This window comes from Oncorhynchus tshawytscha, linkage group LG34, assembly GCF_018296145.1.
Source record: "Oncorhynchus tshawytscha isolate Ot180627B linkage group LG34, Otsh_v2.0, whole genome shotgun sequence".
Classification (NCBI taxonomy): Eukaryota; Metazoa; Chordata; class Actinopteri; order Salmoniformes; family Salmonidae; genus Oncorhynchus; species Oncorhynchus tshawytscha.
In genome coordinates this window covers 13,390,281-13,408,206 of record NC_056462.1, presented here as the reverse complement: position 1 = coordinate 13,408,206, position 17,926 = coordinate 13,390,281, and the positions used below count along the sequence as shown (strand labels likewise).

The window sequence follows — 17,926 nt, the reverse complement described above, 5'->3', positions numbered from 1 at the left end:
ACTCTGGATTTCAACAGTGCAGGCGCATATTAGATGTCCATAGTGGAACACAGTGAAGTTGAGGAGGTAGTCGATGTTCCCATAGGAATAGATTAGTTTTATATGCTAACAGGTCCTAATGTGGAGGTCAAGTGCTGGATAGCAAAACTGGATACAGAATGAAACTAGTGATATAGGTGCGGTTAGGCGCTTCTGTCGTCACGGTAAATTAAATACTATGGAGACTTCCGACAACACAAGGAACACTGGCGCGGAAAAGAACCAAGCACCAGCACTCTACTTAACCGTGACTGCAGTTCCGTGAACCTCATTTGTTCAACATGCTTGTGTTCTCAAACTTGATCTCTTACATGTTATCGTGGTTACCGGGTTTAATTTGCGATACGAATGTGTGTTGGAACGTGCGCCAAAGACAAAGTATTTGAAAGTATTCCCCTCAGTAATGTAATAAACCGAAGACGCTTTATTGAACACATAACACAGTGAAAAACAGACAACTGAAATGCTTGAAAAAAAAAAAAAAAAAAAAAACGCACATTTTATTGCACTTAAGTTATAAGAAAATAAAAATTCTAAGTTGAATCAAACAAATACACAATCCCTTTCAGGTTTTTTTTCTCTGTCCATTTTCTTTTAGCCAGGCAGTTACATGAATGAACTGAAAAAATAAAAACACCTGCGGCATCTGATTTCTCAAACCAGATCATAAATTAAAACAGATTCAAAAATAAAACGAGAGAGGAGAAAGAACAAGATTGTTTTTTATATACAGTGTTAAACCACTTTCACAGTTCTGCTTGAGTTGTGTGTGACTCCTTTCTTGGGAGATTGAGTTTAACTAATCGTTTTGGCTACAATGTTCTGTTCTGTTCACTTGAAGCCAGGTTGCCTGTAGGTACTTTTTCCATTCACAAACCATTAGACTGCTAACTGCGATGCGAGCTAGCTAGCGCTTAACAGTTTGACTGTAACGTGTAATATGTCATATTTATAACACTAAGACTGTCCTGCCTTCTACTGTAGTTGTCAGTTTGCACCCATTCATCAATGTTGCTTCAAACATTTGAATGGAAACAAATCACATATGGATGGACAGTTTTCTTTCATTCACTCATTTTAAAAAAGAAATCTGCTATTTTCTTTTTTCTCTTTGCCAGTCCACACAGCATCTAGACAGTTCCCCACAGAACAGGCTGAAAGCGCTTTGTCCCAAGGAATGTGTTAACAATTTGCCCAAAAACATACACACGCGCACACACACACACACACACACACACACACACACACACACACACACACACACACACATTACACCCTATCGTTTCCTCTACGCAGGCAAACCTGTCTTTGTCCAACACACTCTCCTCTCAGCCTCGCTGAGGCATGTTTGGCTCAAGGTTCAGTGGCAGAAACAAAACAACAAAACCACGGTTGTTATTGTCATGTTTCTCTCTCTCTCTTTTGTGTGTCGTCTGTTTAAAACATTAGAAGAGTCCATTTTGGAATTTAGTCTGGGACTAAAACGTCACAGCGAGTAAAAGTTCCATCTTTATTTCAGTTTTATCTAGCAGCATAAATACAGTTTACCCACTGGGAAAACAGTACTGGGAGGGAGGGAGGACTCTATTCCACACGAAGCGCTCCGAGAAGAGAACCCCAACCTCCCCTCCTCCCACGTAAGAACCAGCATTGAGGAACCAACCCAGCCAGACTCGTTGAAAAACACAGGACAGCATCGTGTCTAAATCTGGAGACTAAACGTCTTCAGACTTCAGCTATGAAGAAGAAAAGAAGAATGTAAAGAACAACCCAAACAGAAAATAAAACGTGGTGAGTTAACAAAAGCAAAGAAGTGAGTGGAACAGGTTAATACTGGGACTTGTTGCTGTTGGCAACAACAGGCAACCAAAAAACAAACAAACATCCTCGTCTTTGAACTGATTGAAAGAACATAGCTACAAAAGGAACGCAAATTCACAGTTGTATGTGTGCTCCTGTGTGTTTTTTGAAGAAATCAAACCCTGGAACTAAAAGAACAATAAGACTGGAACAAACAGAGAACAGGATATAGGGCCTGATGTTATAGGCTCATACCTGGTTTGGGGACCAATCAGATTCTTGGCATGTCGTTTCTCATTCTCTCCCCGACGACAAGAACCTCCTTACTTAGCTAATATTGTGTGTCTGTGTGTTCTAAGAAAAACCTTCTTCCAATTCACTTAATTTCCTCAGATGAGAATTTGATGTTTCCCTGTGTCTTTGCCTTGTGTACTGTATACAGTGTTGTTCTTCTATTAAATAGTCAGTTGGCGCTTTATGTGGGGGATAAAAAATGATATATCTTTATACATCTGAACAAATGCTTGCGTCAGGCTTGTGTGAACAAGTCTCTGTTTTGCGAAGAAGCTGCCTCTAAAGCCGCAGAGTTATTTCTTCAAGAGTTCCTGTCTTTCTTCTCTTCCTCCTTTATTGGATGAGTCCGTTCCTCCCCCTCTTCCTCCCAGCCTACCGCAGAGGTGCGGGCGAGCCACACCCCTGTTTCAAGCCACACCCATTTCCACCCCACCCCTTCTGATTCGGACTCCACCCCCTTAAGGTGGGAGGGGTAACAAGCGCGGGTGCCGGCCGGTGAGGTTGGCGACTGTGGCTTTGTCAGAAACGGCCACCGACGGGGGGAGGGGAGAGGTAAGGAGGGGGCGGTGGTAGCGTTGAGGGTAGGGTGGGGCTGTTTCTGAGTGTGGGAGTGAAGAGTTCAGGGCACGTTCACCCTCAATGTTGAGCCATCTCATCCTCGTCTCCCTTTAACCCTCCTCCCCCTCTCCTCACTTGTCCCCATCTCGACCATTTCCCCTCCTCTCCTATCACTTCATGTCCACGTCAAAGTCTAGCACCAGTAGTTTTGTCTCCTCGGTGCCGTTGCGGCTTCCCACGGCACACACCAGCTTGGTGTTGGAGGCGCGGATACGCCACACCACCCCGCCGCTGCCGCCGCTCTCCAGCGTCACCAGGTTACGGATGAACTCGCCCGTCTTCAGGTCCCACAGCTTCACCGTGCCGTCGTCCGAGCTGGTGATGACAAAGTTCTTGTTGAACTGCAGGCACGTCACGGCGCTCTGGTGCTTGTGGGGACCTGGGGTAGAGAGGGGGAGAGAGAGAGAGAGGAGGGGGAGAAGAGTGAGTGAATGTGTGAAAGAGCTAGTTTCTCATTTTCACTGTAGTGTCCCTTTAACGTCTACATCCCCAGAGTCAGATGAACTCAGATACCATTTTTGTGTCTCTAAACTTGCTAACTAGCATTAGCGCAATTACTTGAAGTTGATGCGACTTCCATCAATTGCGCTAACGTTAGTTAGCATTGGGTCGCGAAACTACCTCTAACTTCCTTCATACAGAAACATTAAAAAAAATCAATGAGTTCATCTGACTCCCGTGAAAGTAGATGAAGGGCCCCATTGCCAAAATCCCGCAATAACCCTTCAAGAACGTAGAGAGAGGCAGAGAGTTAGATGGACTCAACGAGTGAGGGGAAAAAAGAAACCAACAAAGAGAAAAGGCGTGATAGAAAGAGATCATTGGTTGCGAGGTCATTGGTGGAAGACCTGGTAAACTTGAAAGAGATGGTAAACACTACACTGTTTATTTCTGGAGAGTGTTAAGGCAGGGGAACGAGGCACCCTGCTTTGTCCTCGTCTGCCATGGAAAATCCTGGGCTAGTAGAGGAGAGGAGCCCAGGGCATAGAGCTGTCACCATCTACAGCTGCTGACTAGCTCTGCTGACTGCAGCCTGTTGGCACTACAGCGGTGTGTGTGTGGTGAGTGTGGCAGCTGGCAGGAACACCCATTTGGTGTGTAGAATGTGGTGTCTGTGACGATTGCCTCCTCTTTCGACGAGATGCCCCTGTGTGTGTGTCTGTGTGAATGACTAATATTCCCTAAAGAAATGCAGATGATAAATCCCCCACATTTGCTCTAGTTTACACTATTAAAACAAACACAGAATCACAGTTTCAGAGATGTGGCTGGCAACATTAAAATACCTTCTAGCAGTTACTCCACAAAACTCTAAACAGTGAGGACTAATCAGGAAGAAATCTCTAATATGATGAACTACAGTCCACAATGTGTTCATTATGAATGCAAAATCATTCGTTGTATGAAGTACACTAGGAATTGTGTTCATTAGCCTACCAACAGATCTCATTTGAACAGAGCTCTAGTGGCAGCCAGCAGTGTAAACCCTCATCCTCTCCCTTCGTCTGTCTAGTGTTTTCAAAGGGCTAGACATTTTGCACTGTGCCTTTCTCACAAAGATTTGACAACGTACCCAGCCAACCCCCCACATCTCCCCCTCTCCATTTCAATTTCCACAACAAAGCAGCTGGCTACATCGTTACCTATCCTCTCAGCGTAAGTACCTCATCTGTGGCTGCCAGTGAGTTGCCTGTTAGGCTTTTGTCTTATCTAAATGCCCTAATGAATGAATGGCAGAAATTGCCCATTGACCCAATTACATGACCTACATAATCCCTGCACCGCATCCCCTCCATGCCCCTCATGGGCCAGGCTCCCCGACAAGACAGGACCTGGGCCAGGTTCCCCGACAAGACAGGACCTGGGCCAGGTTCCCCGACAAGACAGGACCTGGGCCAGGTTCCCCGACAAGACCCCATCCACCTTTCTTCATCCATCCTCATCCTCCACTCAATTCAATTCCATTTCAATGTAAGGGGCTTTATTTGCATGGGAAACATATGTTACATTGCCAAAGCAAGTGAAACAGATAACAAAAATGAACACACAAAAGTTCCAAAAGAATAAAGACATTTCAAATGTCATTATGTCTATATGCAGTGTTGTAATGATGTGCAAATAGTTCAACTACAAAAGGGAAAATAAATACATATAGGTTGTATTTGTTCTTCACTGGTTGCCCTTTTCGTGTGGCAACAGGTCAAAAATATTGCTGCTGGGATGGCACACTGTGGTATTTCACCCAGTAGATATGGGAGTTTATCAAAATTGGGTTTGTTTTCGAATTCTTTGTGGGTCTGTGTAATCTGAGGGAGGAGGTTAGGAAGTGCAGCTCAGTTTCCACCTTATTTTGTGGCCAGGTCTGCCTACGGCGGCCTTTCTCAATAGCAAGGCTATGCTCACTGAGTCTGTACATAATCAAATATTTCTTTACATTTTGGGTCAGTCACAGTGGTCAGGTACTCTGCCACTGTGTAGTCTCTGATTAGGGCCAAAAACCATTATAGTCCTCGCTGTTTTTTTGTAAATTCTTTCCAATTTGCCAAGTAATTATCTTTTTGTTTTCTCATGATTTGGTTGGGTCTAATTGTGCTGTCCTGGGGCTCTGTGGGGTGTATTTGTGAACAGAGCCCCAGGACCAGCTTGCTTCTCCAGGTTCATCTCTCTGTAGGTGATGGCTTTGTTATGTAAGGTTTGTGAATCGCTTCCTTCTAGTGATTTTGATAATTAGCGGGTATCGGCCTAATTCTGCTCTGCATGCATTATTTGGTGTTTTACATGGTACACTGAGGATATTTTTGTTAGAATTCTGCATGCAGTCTCAATTTGGTGTTTGTTCCATTTTGTGAATTCCTGGTTGGTGAGCGGAACCCAGACATCACAATTATAAAGGGCAATGGGATCTATAACTGATTCAAGTATTTTTTTATAGCTAGATCCTAATTGGTATGTGGAATTATATGTTCCTTTTGATAGCATAGAATGCCCTTCTTGCCTTCTCTCTCATCCTCATGCAGGGCCATCACCCCTTCTTTCACCCCTCTGCTCTCTCATTCTAAAACAGGGCGATATCTATTCCCTTTGTTCCAAGGGGAGGGGACACGCGTGAGTTGTAGTTCCATGGGAATCGTTGGGTTTGTAGTTCACTAATAAGGCCATTTGGGGGTAAATTAGCATTGGCAGAAAACAGTGCAGCTGCACAGTAAGGGTTTCTCCATTTCTCCCCATTCAAGGTAACAGTACTTAGTGCTAATGGCTGAGAGAACTGTTACACTAACATCCTGGGCCAGGGAAATGATCCCTATCTGGAGAGTGGCTGGCCGGCTGGCCCACAATGTGTTGGCTCTGTTTGGCCATGCACAGCCAAGCACATCATTGAGTGAATATCTCGGAGCAACAGCCTTTTGCTCGGGTCCAAAATTGGCCAATTCCAGACATTTCCCCACTTACAGATAAAAGGAGGTTGTAGAGTTGTCTGTGGTAGATGGGAGTTTGAAGGCAGTTTCCCCCCATACAATGTAAAGCATTTTGAGAGTCAAGAACGCACTATATAAGTCATATCAAATCAACCAATCAAACATGGTTGTATTTACAAACCACCAAACGGAAGAAAACGGGCTGAAACAGGGAGGGACTACCTGAACTTGTCCAATGAGAAACACCCGTTTTCCATTGCAAAGCGTTTTTTAATGAATTTACAACCCTGTTCCAACGAGGGCGTTGACGACCTGGGACAGACTCACCTTGCAACGTCTGCAGGCACTACGCGTGTGTGTGTGGGAAGGACGAAGACTCACCTTGCAACGTCTCCAGGCACTACGTGTGTGTGTGGGAAGGACTAAGACTCACCTTGCAACGTCTGCAGGCACTACGTGTGTGTGTGTGGGAAGGACAAAGACTCACCTTGCAACGTCTGCAGGCACTACGTGTGTGTGTGTGGGAAGGACTAAGACTCACCTTGCAACGTCTGCAGGCACTACGTGTGTGTGTGTGGGAAGGACTAAGACTCACCTTGCAACGTCTGCAGGCACTACGTGTGTGTGTGTGGGAAGGACTAAGACTCACCTTGCAACGTCTGCAGGCACTACGTGTGTGTGTGTGGGAAGGACTAAGACTCACCTTGCAACGTCTGCAGGCACTACGTGTGTGTGTGTGGGAAGGACGAAGACTCACCTTGCAACGTCTCCAGGCACTACGTGTGTGTGTGTGGGAAGGACAAAGACTCACCTTGCAACGTCTGCAGGCACTACGTGTGTGTGTGGGAAGGACGAAGACTCACCTTGCAACGTCTGCAGGCACTGTCCCGTCTTGATGTCCCAGATCTTGACGGTGGAGTCGGCGTTGCCCGAGACCAGGATGTTGTCTTTGAGCTCCATGCCGCTGGTGAGGGACTGGTGACCCGTCAGAGTGTGGATGCAGTTACCCGTCTCCACATCCCACACCCGGATAGACGTGTCCAGGCTACCACTCACCACGTGGATCCCATCAAACTGGAGGGGTGGAAGGATGATCCAGTTATTGCGATTAATTTCCGTTTGACACCAACAGATTCCAGTCATTTCTATTCTAGCATGGAATCAATCAATAGAATGTATTCATGAAGCCCTTTTTCCATCAGCAGTTATCAGAGAGACTTTACAGTACCCTGGGACATAACCTAAAGAGCAAATCAAACGACGGAGGAAAGAGGAGGATCCAGTTATAAATTACAATAAAATGTAGTGGAAAATAATGAATTCCACATTGGAATTCAGATTGGATGTGTCTGATGAATCGGAGTCAAATAAGGCTTTTCTAGATAATATTCAATTAATTAGCATTCATATAATATCACATTAATTGATTAGATCTAATTAATAGTATAGATTTGTACAGCTTTTTCAAAGTCAGTGTCACATATAGTGTATAGAGTGGAGGGCATCTGTCCATCTGAACAGTAAACCCCTCTCTCCTATTCCCTATTCAGATGAACTACCTTTGAGCCTGGTCTAAAGCAGTGCACTATGAAGGGAAAAGGGAGCCATTTGGGATGCAGCCTCTCTCTCTGAAGGTGATAGTTGTGGCTCTAAACTGCTCCGTCATCACACAGAGAGCGAGAGAGAGCGCGAGAGCGAGAGCGCGCGAGAGAGAGAGCGAGAGAGACGTAAAGGGAGAGGACATCTTCGAGGACACGAGGCAGAGGAATCCATTAACCTTAAGACTACTACTGCTGTGTGTGTGTGTGTGTGTGTGTGTGTGTGTGTGAACCAGACTCACACCAATGTTCTGTTTATATAATGTTACTGCAATGTAGAAAGAGAAGGAGTTGAGAAAAACCCATCGTACTGCTGCTCTGCCTTGGATACAACAGACTGAGGGACTATTTTGTTGCGGCTCTTTCCCAACCAGTGTGGTTCACATGGCAACCACCTTATCATATTGTGGAATGGCGGGTTCAAAGCACCCACTGGAAACACTGTTTTAAAGGGCTCTGGGTTCTCTAAGTCCTCCGAGGTCTATCGTTCTTGTTTTATGGACGCGTTAGGCACTGTATGAACCAGATGGGACCCTGTTGTACACTTTCAAAAGAGATTATTATAATTTACACCAAACTGTACAGTGGATATATGAAGGGATTTGATTTGAGTAGAGGACTTCTATGGCGGCGTGTTAAATTGATTCGTTTCGTGTTTTATTCCTAGAGGGCTGCCAAATAGTAGGACATAAAAGGAATGTCGTTGGGGCGGGGCGCTCTTTGATGAGAAGGGCTTGATTTTGCACAGTTTAAATGCACAGTTCACTTCGAGGACTGCAGATTAAAATCCAATAGACTAAGTCACTATACAAATCTTCAGACATTAATCACATGATGGACTCTGTGATAAGAGTGTTAGTGAGCGTGTGCGGCAGGTAGCCTAGCCGGTTAAGAGCGTTGGGCCAGTAACTGAAAGGTTGCTGGTTCAATTCCCAGAGCCAACTAGGTGAAAAATCTGCCGATGTGGCCCTTGAGCAAGGCACTTAACCCTAATTGCCCCTATAAGTGGCTCTGGATAAGAGCGTCTGCTAGATGACTCCAATGTAAATAAAATACGAGACAGCGCGTGTACACAGACCTGTAGTGAGTAGACTCTGTTGGTGTGGCCCTGCAGCGTGTGGAGGCAGGTCTCAGTCTCGGGGTCCCAGACCTTGACCATGAAGTCGTAGGCCCCGCTGACCACCCTGCGGCCGTCGTACTGGACGCAGCGCACCGCCGCCACGTGGCCCATGAGGACGTGTAAACACTGGCCCGTCTCCACGTTCCACACGCGCAGCGTGGCGTCGCGAGAACCACTCACCACCCTGGGAGAAGAAAGAGGAGACGGATTGACGAGACATTCAAAACACTAGTCTATTCTTGCAGGACTTCATCAAATCTAAAGCAGGCTGAATGTCTGAGAATTACAGGCGGAGTGTTTTTGGCTCAGATCCACTGGTTAGATTGGATTCATTTGGATCAAGGCAATTTCTTTTGTTTACCACAGTTCGTGTGACAGTTTTGATGGGAATCTTGACAAACAAAATGGTGTTTTTGCCAGGATCTTGTAGACACGTATCCTTCATGTTCGTGATTTACTGTCAGTAAATTCAATAGGTTGACCTCTACCCCTCATTCCCATGATGACAGTTGATGAAAACAAAACAGGAAATACATAAATCAGATTGGAGCCTTCTCATTCTCCTTCTCAAGGCCATCGTCATGCTGGTACATGAACGTACACAAAACCCCCAGGACACAATACCCACCCCTCCTAAACCTGCAACCCCTCCGGCACAGAAAGTGGAAAAACAGGTTCATAAAGAATTGGGAGGCGTACACCATAAGTTACAAAACGGCTTCCGGCATCCAGCACTCACAAAGATGGAAATCACCGTTCTTCCACTGTCAAGCCCTGCAGCCGCCAGAGGCCCTTCACTTCCTCTGAGTAAGTAATCTAAATGTTACACAAAACCTCATCGGCCCCGAGGCAGGAAGAGCACTAGAGAGGAGTGGCGGATCACTTCGACGGCCACTTTGGTTCTATTCAGTCCCGATGAGACCCTAACTACACTTCATGAGGCACATTGGCATGTTGTAGAGTTCCACTGATGTGTTCTTTAACTGCCTGGTATGCTTGTAATACATGCTGTTTTGATACCAGGAATAGAATCGAGTATGTTTGTCAACGACTGGTCCATTTGAAAGCTCACAACCTGTTGGGTAAACAGTCAGTCAGTACATACGTTTTCTCGTGCAGGTGCATACAGCGCACCGTTGAGGTATGCCCGTACAGGGTGTGGATACAGTCGCCCGTCTCCGCGTTCCAGACCTTTAGCGTCCGGTCAGTGGAGCCGCTGATGATGATGTTGTCCCTCATCTGGGACGACCACACGCCCCCCGTGTGGCCCACCAACGTCCTCAGACACTGCAGAGAGACCGGAGAGAGAAGATGTCTCAGTCTAGATGCTTCACAATGACAAAGAGAAAACACACCTCATTATGTATACTCCACACTATGACATATTAACATCTCTTACGAGTTTTGAAAAAATGAAAATCATTTCGCTCAAGTTTGAGATTGACCCTTCCGATGATTGGATGGAAGTCCAGTTGAAGACAGGATATCAGGCTGAGATCACGTTCCATTCAGACGGTATAACAAAGTGAATTTAAATTGTTCTGACCTTTCCTAAAAACCTTTAGTCAAGTCAATCCACATGTAACTGCAGCACAGGAGGGATAAAATGTATTATATTGACCTTTCCTCCGTCTAAGGGAATTGATTTATACTCATCTACAGCTGAATGAGGAGCCATTTCCTTCTGTTGTTCCAAGAAGATGGAAGTCCTGGGGTTCAAATACTTTCTCTGGGCTTTGCTGGTGCAATCTAACCAACACATTAGCTGGAAACATGCAAAACCCGACCATCTGACACGCCAGGCAGACTCGAGCAACCACTAAGTATTTTAAAGATTTCAAATAGTATTTGAACCCAAGTCTGGAGTACAGGTGGTGACAAAGCATTCGCAAAAAAAAATAAAAAAAGACCCATTCTTCCTAATTTGCAAAGCTAGATTAGCTATTGATTACAGTACAGTGATTAAAGAAATCTTTCCAATCTATTCTTTTCAATTTGTAACGGCCTCCATAGACATTATCCCCCTAAACGCAATTATCCCTCGAATTGAATTAGATTTTTTGGGATGGTAAACCGGAGGAACCAATCTGTTCCGGGGGCGTTATAATCCACGCCGGGACGTGTCGCGGAGGGTGTAAAACACGTGACCTCCTGACTGAAGCTGATAAAGTGGTGAGCGTCCAGCGACCGTCAAGGCAAGGCGGGGGCAGGGGTTTTATTGAGGTGAGTGAGTTGGGTGTAACTGCAGTCTCTCTCTCTCACTCTCCATCCATCTCCCTTGCTCTCCTGTGATAAACAGGGACGCTTCATTAACTTTGGGATGTAACCTTTTCTCGCCGATGTCACAAGCTATTTATTTTATCCATCTAACTGCAGTCAGGCCTCCATTTGCTCAGCTTCATAACGGTTATATTGTGGGAAGAGGAGGGGGGTAATTAGTAATGGTTCCAAGCAGGATATAATGAGATGAAAGCTTCTGCTACGACTGAGCGAGTTGGTCACCATCTAATGGTCAAATAAATAGTGGGTAAAATACAGTGGAGTTTCTTGGCATGTTGTTCGTTCAGCTGTCAACATAGTACCAGGTTGGGGTCATGAATGCATTGAACGTGATCAATATTATATGTACACATATTTTTGACTGCATCACATCAAACCACTGTCCTGAGTCAAAGTACTCAACACACAGCAATTCTGTTACCAGGGTGATGGACTCCCAAGCAAGCCCAGGGTTCTGACATTCGGGTTCCAAGAACGTGGAAGCTTTCTCCCCTGCTCTCAGGTGATTACAGCCTACTTCAGAGTCAAGGAGAGAAGGACCCCTGGAAGTGGAGGCTTAGGTGTCTATTTATCTGCCTTTGTTGAACAAATATGAAGAGGCATCTCTCTGCGTCTCAGAGGAAGATTAGGCATTCTTCCTCGAGGGCCTGTTAGGGGCTGGTTTGAAGACCAAGGGTTTGATCAAGTGCTCTATTTTTGCATTACACTTCCTTCCTGAATCCTTTGATCCTTTGCGTTAATATGTTGGAAAAGTACCCTGTATTGCTCTTCCCCACAGTTATCTTTCAATTGGGGAGACCATGTTGTTTTTCTACTGTGCCTGCTGAGCGTTGTCTCCTTCCCATAATGGTCACCTTTCCCAGAATGCAGTCTTCACAACACAAAACAAACCGACAAAACCAGGTCGGCTGACTGACTAAGCGAGGATGCCAACAGACAGGTGATGCTAACTGAAGGTAAAAGGCTAGCCAGCTAGCCCCGGGAGATAAACAAACAGGGTCTATTACAAGGCTATGAGAAAGCTGCACAGTGCAAAATAACAAGATGGTCACATATATACGAGGCAAGACAACGTTAGCGGGAAACTCAGACTAGGCCAGATTGCAGACCTTGTTGCGTTTATCAGGCTCACAGCCCAGCAGAGGTCAGATGTAAGGAACCTTTATGCTGGAGAGGAATGTTTACAGAGGTGTTTTTCTTGCTGCCACCTGCATTTGAATAGACCTGGTGGTTACCCAAGATCTCATTATGACTCAGAGGTACAGAGAGAGTGAGAGAGAGTGGGGGGGGCAGAAGAGGGAGGGAGAGAGAGAGAAGGAGCAGTAGAGGGAGGGAGAGAATGAAAAAGAGAGATGTCATTTCAAGGACAATGAGGGAGAGATAAAGTGAATAAACCGAGAGAACAAGGTTTTCCCAGCACTGTGCAAATGGCCCCGTGACACACAGGAGAAGGGTGTAAACTCTACGTGATAAGACCTCCGCATGCATTCCTGGGTCTTGATGATACGGCCTCAGAAGTTTCTGTTTGCCGGTCAACACAGACCTGGCGTTGATCCATGTTAGTCACGCTCTCAGCTGTGATTCCACATCTAGCTTGTGGTGACATGCCAGGTCTGGATACGCCGATTAGTATGAACATAATAACATAGTCTAACAGTCTCTCACAACGACACACATGTCAAAACACAGTCTACAAAGATGAGACATAACCCCAACCAGAACAATCCATTTAGATTTCAATCAAATAAACATGGAATGTGTTGTTTCAGTTCAATAGATGTAGTCATCATATACAAGGAGATCAATGGCCTCATTATGAGGCATACACTCAATAAGTTATGTCTGGAGCTCCTCATGTTATCATCTGAGGTGAAGGTGACCCAGGAATACACAGTGTGTGTGTGTGTGTGTGTGTGTAGCATCTGGCATAACAGAAGATGTCTTTCCTCTCTGTAATAGAGGGAATCTGCCTGCCTGCCAGGCTGTTTGCCTGCCATTTCAGATCAGCCTGACAGGCAGCGGAGTGTGTGTGACAGGCAGCAGAGTTGTCTGTTGACGGGCACAAGGACTTTCACTGCTCCAGCACACAGGCAGACAGCCTTTGAAGCACTGGCTGTGTGTACAGTGTGTGTGTACCGTGTGTGTAGATCGAAGCTTGACAGCTCTCATTGAAAGCGAAGGACAGCAAAGACAAAAGGTGCAGGCCTCAGACGGACTCGGCAGCCAGCACCATATTCCACGACAACATCCGATCGCTAGGCTACTGAAGACAGGCAGACTGAGGAGGCTACTGAAGACAGGCAGACTGAGGAGGCTACTGAAGACAGGCAGACTGAGGAGGCTACTGAAGACAGGCAGACTGAGGAGGCTACTGAAGACAGGCAGACTGAGGAGGCTACTGAAGACAGGCAGACTGAGGAGGCTACTGAAGACAGGCAGACTGAGGAGGCTACTGAAGACAGGCAGACTGAGGAGGCTACTGAAGACAGGCAGACTGAGGAGGCTACTGAAGACAGGCAGACTGAGGAGGCTACTGAAGACAGGCAGACTGAGGAGGCTACTGAAGACAGGCAGACTGAGGAGGCTACTGAAGACAGGCAGACTGAGGAGGCTACTGAAGACAGGCAGACTGAGGAGGCTACTGAAGACAGGCAGACTGAGGAGGCTACTGAAGACAGGCAGACTGAGGAGGCTACTGAAGACAGGCAGACTGAGGAAAACTAACAGGCAATTTAAAGTCTGGGCTGCAGTAAACAAAATGCTAATATGTAGAAAAAAAAGAAGAGCGTCAACAATGAAGCCAAACCGAAGCAGCTCTCCCTCTAAGACCGGACCATCATTTCACGGCATTGTGGTTTCTAGCCTCCTCTTCTTCAGTCTCAAAGCAAACACTTTTAACAGAACTCCAATGGCGTCCTGTTATCTTACTTAACCGCAGAGCAATGCGGAATTCCAGGTTTGTGCTTCCCAAATGGCACATTATGCCCTTTATCGTGCCCTACGGTGGGGGCCCTGGTCAAGAGTAGTGCGCGATAAAGGGCATAGGGTGCCATTCGGGACGCAAGCCAGTCTCTCAAGGAGATGAGTCAAGGAAGCGTTTGTAGAGTAATCTGCTGGTGCAATCATGTCTTGATTGCTCACAGTGGGGTGTCCTGAATCACTCCCATACTGTATGATAGTACTGACGGAGTGAGAGAGAAACCCCTCTGGTATCTAAAGGACAAGAATAACAATCCTAGTCTTAGATAATGATGGAATCTTTCATTGGCGACATGAAAGGCTAAATTCCAGCGGAAGATCCATTATCTGATCTGAAGAATGTCTGCTGCGACGCACGATGGAAATGAAATGGTAAATGTTGCTGGATGGGATACGCTGTACATGCAAGCCATGTCTAACAGGGAAAAATCTATGGAGGACACGACAGCACCAGACACGTGCCTTGTTCCATTTTGTTCCAAGTGATGTATCAATGCCAGGTGCTACTTTGAGAAATGCAACTGGGGGGCTGAACATGCCATAAAAGGAATAGGAGGTCCATCACATTCGTTCTAAACAGTAGGCTTTGCACTGTGTTTGTTCTCTACATTAGAACAGGTTCAGCAGAATATTTCATTCACTTGACTACTCCCCTCTCTACCGGTCAGGGACAGAACCCTCACCAAAAGTAGTGCACTATATACGGAATAGGGTGCCATTTTGGACACAAGCTTGGTCTAATCACTGAATCCAGTGGCTGGGATAACAAAGTCATATTCAGACTGCACATCCTCTTTGGGACAGAGGAATTCAAAGCACTCGGGTTGTGACATTCCTGTCTGTGCCAGCTCATCTTTATCAAAATAAAAGCGTCCGCAAACCAAACAGAGAGCGTGTCCGGACTGAGACCTTGTGGGCCGCAGCTGAAGGACAACAGAACTAAAAAAATACAAATGAATTGGAGATAGATGCTTCAGACAGACATGGAGGCCAGTCTAGAGAGGGAGTCAACATTGTCTCTCTGTAATATCCCAGTAAAACGACAACGTATGAGAGAAAACTTAGACCTCCTCAAAGTAGCACCTGGCATTGATGCATCACTTGAAAGACTGAAATGCATGTCTTTCAAGGTCCATTTTCAAGCGTGGGTTTCTCTCTATCTCCTATTGATCCAGTGGTGAATAAAGCCCTTAGTCTGGATGTTAGCTGCTGAAAGCTGGGCAGGAATAGGCTTCTCTGAGCTCCTGTGAGGCTGAAGGTTTACGCCACTTAAGCTGGGACTTGGAGTGGAACGCCAATGTAGAAGGAGAGGAAACACACAAGCGAGCGCGCACACACACACATGTACTCCCACACACAGGCATAACACACACGTACTCCCACACACAGGCATAACACACACGTACTCCCACACACAGGCATAACACACACACACACACACATACTCCCACACACAGGCATAACACACACACATACTCCCACACACAGGCATAACACACACACACACACAGGCATAATACACAGGCATCACACACACACGTACTCCCACACACACGTACTGCCACACACACGTACTGCCACACACACACGTAAGAATAAATAAGAACACCCACAACCCAAGGTCAGACAATCTGTAAAGAAAGGGAAAGAGAGGGGAAAAAGAGAGAAGCTACAGTCCTGTCTGGCAGCCAGGCAGACATTTTGGCTATTTGCTGTGGAAACAGAAGCAGGATCAGGAAGAAGAATGCAGTGGCAGCACTGGATTATTCCCTGGCAGGGGTCATCCAGGGGTCAGGTCAAAACAAGCCTGGCTTGTCACGGCTAGAGATGATTGATGGTGAATATAAGGGCACTGCAGAGAGCAAAAGAGAGCGAGCGCGAGCGAGCAAAAGAGGGCGAGCGAGCAAAAGAGGGCGAGCGTGAGAGAGCAAAAGCGCGAGAGAGCAAAAGCGCGAGAGAGCAAAAGCGAGAGAGCAAAAGAGCGCGAGAGAGCAAAAGAGAGCAAAAGAGCGAGAGAGCGCGAGAGAGCAAAAGAGCGAGAGAGCGCGAGAGAACAAAAGAGCGAGAGCAAAAGAGCGCGAGAGAGCAAAAGAGCATGAGAGCAAAAGAGCGAGAGAGCGCGAGAGAGCAAAAGAGCGCGAGAGAGCAAAAGAGCATGAGAGCAAAAGAGCGAGAGAGCGCGAGAGAGCAAAAAGAGCGCGAGAGCGCGAGAGAGCAAAAGAGCGAGAGAGAGCGCGAGAGAGCAAAAGAGCGCGAGAGAGCAAAAGAGCGCGAGAGAGCAAAAAGAGCGAGAGAGCGCGAGAGAGCAAAAGAGCGAGAGAGCGCGAGAGAGCAAAAGAGCGAGAGAGAGCGCGAGAGAGCAAAAGAGCGCGAGAGAGCAAAAGAGCGCGAGAGAGCAAAAGAGCGCGAGAGAGCAAAAGAGCACGAGAGCAAAAGAGCGAGAGAGCGCGAGAGAGCAAAAAGAGCGCGAGAGCGCGAGAGAGCAAAAGAGCGAGAGAGAGCGCGAGAGAGCAAAAGAGCGAGAGAGCAAAAGAGCGCGAGAGAGCAAAAGAGCACGAGAGCAAAAGAGCGAGAGAGCGCGAGAGAGCAAAAGAGCGCGAGAGAGCAAAAGAGCGAGAGAGAGCGCGAGAGAGCAAAAGAGCGAGAGAGCGCGAGAGAGCAAAAGAGCGAGAGAGCGCGAGAGAGCAAGAGCGCGAGAGAGCAAAAAGAGCGCGAGAGCGCGAGAGAGCAAAAGAGCGAGAGAGCGCGAGAGAGCAAAAGAGCGCGAGAGAGCGCGAGAGAGCAAAAGAGCGCGAGAGAGCGCGAGAGAGCAAAAGAGCGAGAGAGAGCAAAAGAGCGAGAGAGTGCGAGAGAGCAAGAGAGTGCGAGAGAGCAAGAGAGTGCGAGAGAGCAAGAGAGTGCGAGAGAGCGAGAGAGCAAGAGAGCGAGAGAGCAAGAGAGTGCGAGAGAGCAAGAGAGTGCGAGAGAGCAAAAGAGCGAGAGAGCGCGAGAGAGCAAAAGAGCAAAAGAGCGCGAGAGAGCAAAAGAGCGCGAGAGAGCAAAAGAGCGCGAGAGCGCGAGAGAGCAAAAGAGCGCGAGAGCAAAAGAGAGCGAGAGAGCAAAAGAGCGAGAGAGAGCAAAAGAGCGAGAGCGCGAGAGAGCAAAAGAGCGCGAGAGAGCAAAAGAGCGAGAGAGCGAGAGAGCAAAAGAGCGAGAGAGAGCAAAAGAGCGCGAGAGCGCGAGAGAGCAAAAGAGCGCGAGAGAGCAAAAGAGCATGAGAGCAAAAGAGCGAGAGAGCGCGAGAGAGCAAAAGAGCGCGAGAGAGCAAAAGAGCATGAGAGCAAAAGAGCGAGAGAGCGCGAGAGAAAAAAAGAGCGCGAGAGCGAGAGAGCAAAAGAGCGAGAGAGAGCGCGAGAGAGCAAAAGAGCGCGAGAGAGCAAAAAGAGCGCGAGAGCGCGAGAGAGCAAAAAGAGCGCGAGAGCGCGAGAGAGCAAAAGAGCGAGAGAGAGCAAAAGAGCGCGAGAGAGCAAAAGAGCGCGAGAGAGCAAAAGAGCGCGAGAGAGCAAAAGAGCGCGAGAGAGCAAAAGAGCGCGAGAGAGCAAAAGAGCGCGAGAGAGCAAAAGAGCGCGAGAGCAAAAGAGCGCGAAAAAGAGCGCGAGAGAGCAAAAGAGCACGAGAGAGCAAAAGAGCGCGAGAGTGCGAGAGAGCAAGAGAGTGCGAGAGAGCAAGAGAGTGCGAGAGAGCAAGAGAGTGCGAGAGAGCAAGAGAGTGCGAGAGAGCAAAAGAGCGAGAGAGAGCGCGAG

At 47.1% G+C, this 17,926-nt stretch overlaps 1 protein-coding gene across 2 annotated transcripts in view; it reads right to left on the bottom strand.

Moving 5' to 3' along the window:
* Positions 1-440: 440 nt before the first annotated feature.
* LOC112235796 (F-box/WD repeat-containing protein 7) overlaps positions 441-17,926 on the bottom strand; it is a 112,894-nt gene continuing 95,408 nt past the window's right edge. For both annotated transcript variants that reach the window (XM_042312147.1, XM_042312148.1), the window contains exons 8-11: positions 9,991-10,172; positions 8,844-9,069; positions 7,031-7,241; positions 441-3,130 (exon numbers count right to left, since the gene is read on the bottom strand). In XM_042312147.1, coding sequence (XP_042168081.1) covers positions 2,862-3,130; positions 7,031-7,241; positions 8,844-9,069; positions 9,991-10,172 — 888 coding nt within the window. In that variant the 3' untranslated portion in view covers positions 441-2,861. The remainder of the gene's footprint in view (positions 3,131-7,030; positions 7,242-8,843; positions 9,070-9,990; positions 10,173-17,926) is intronic.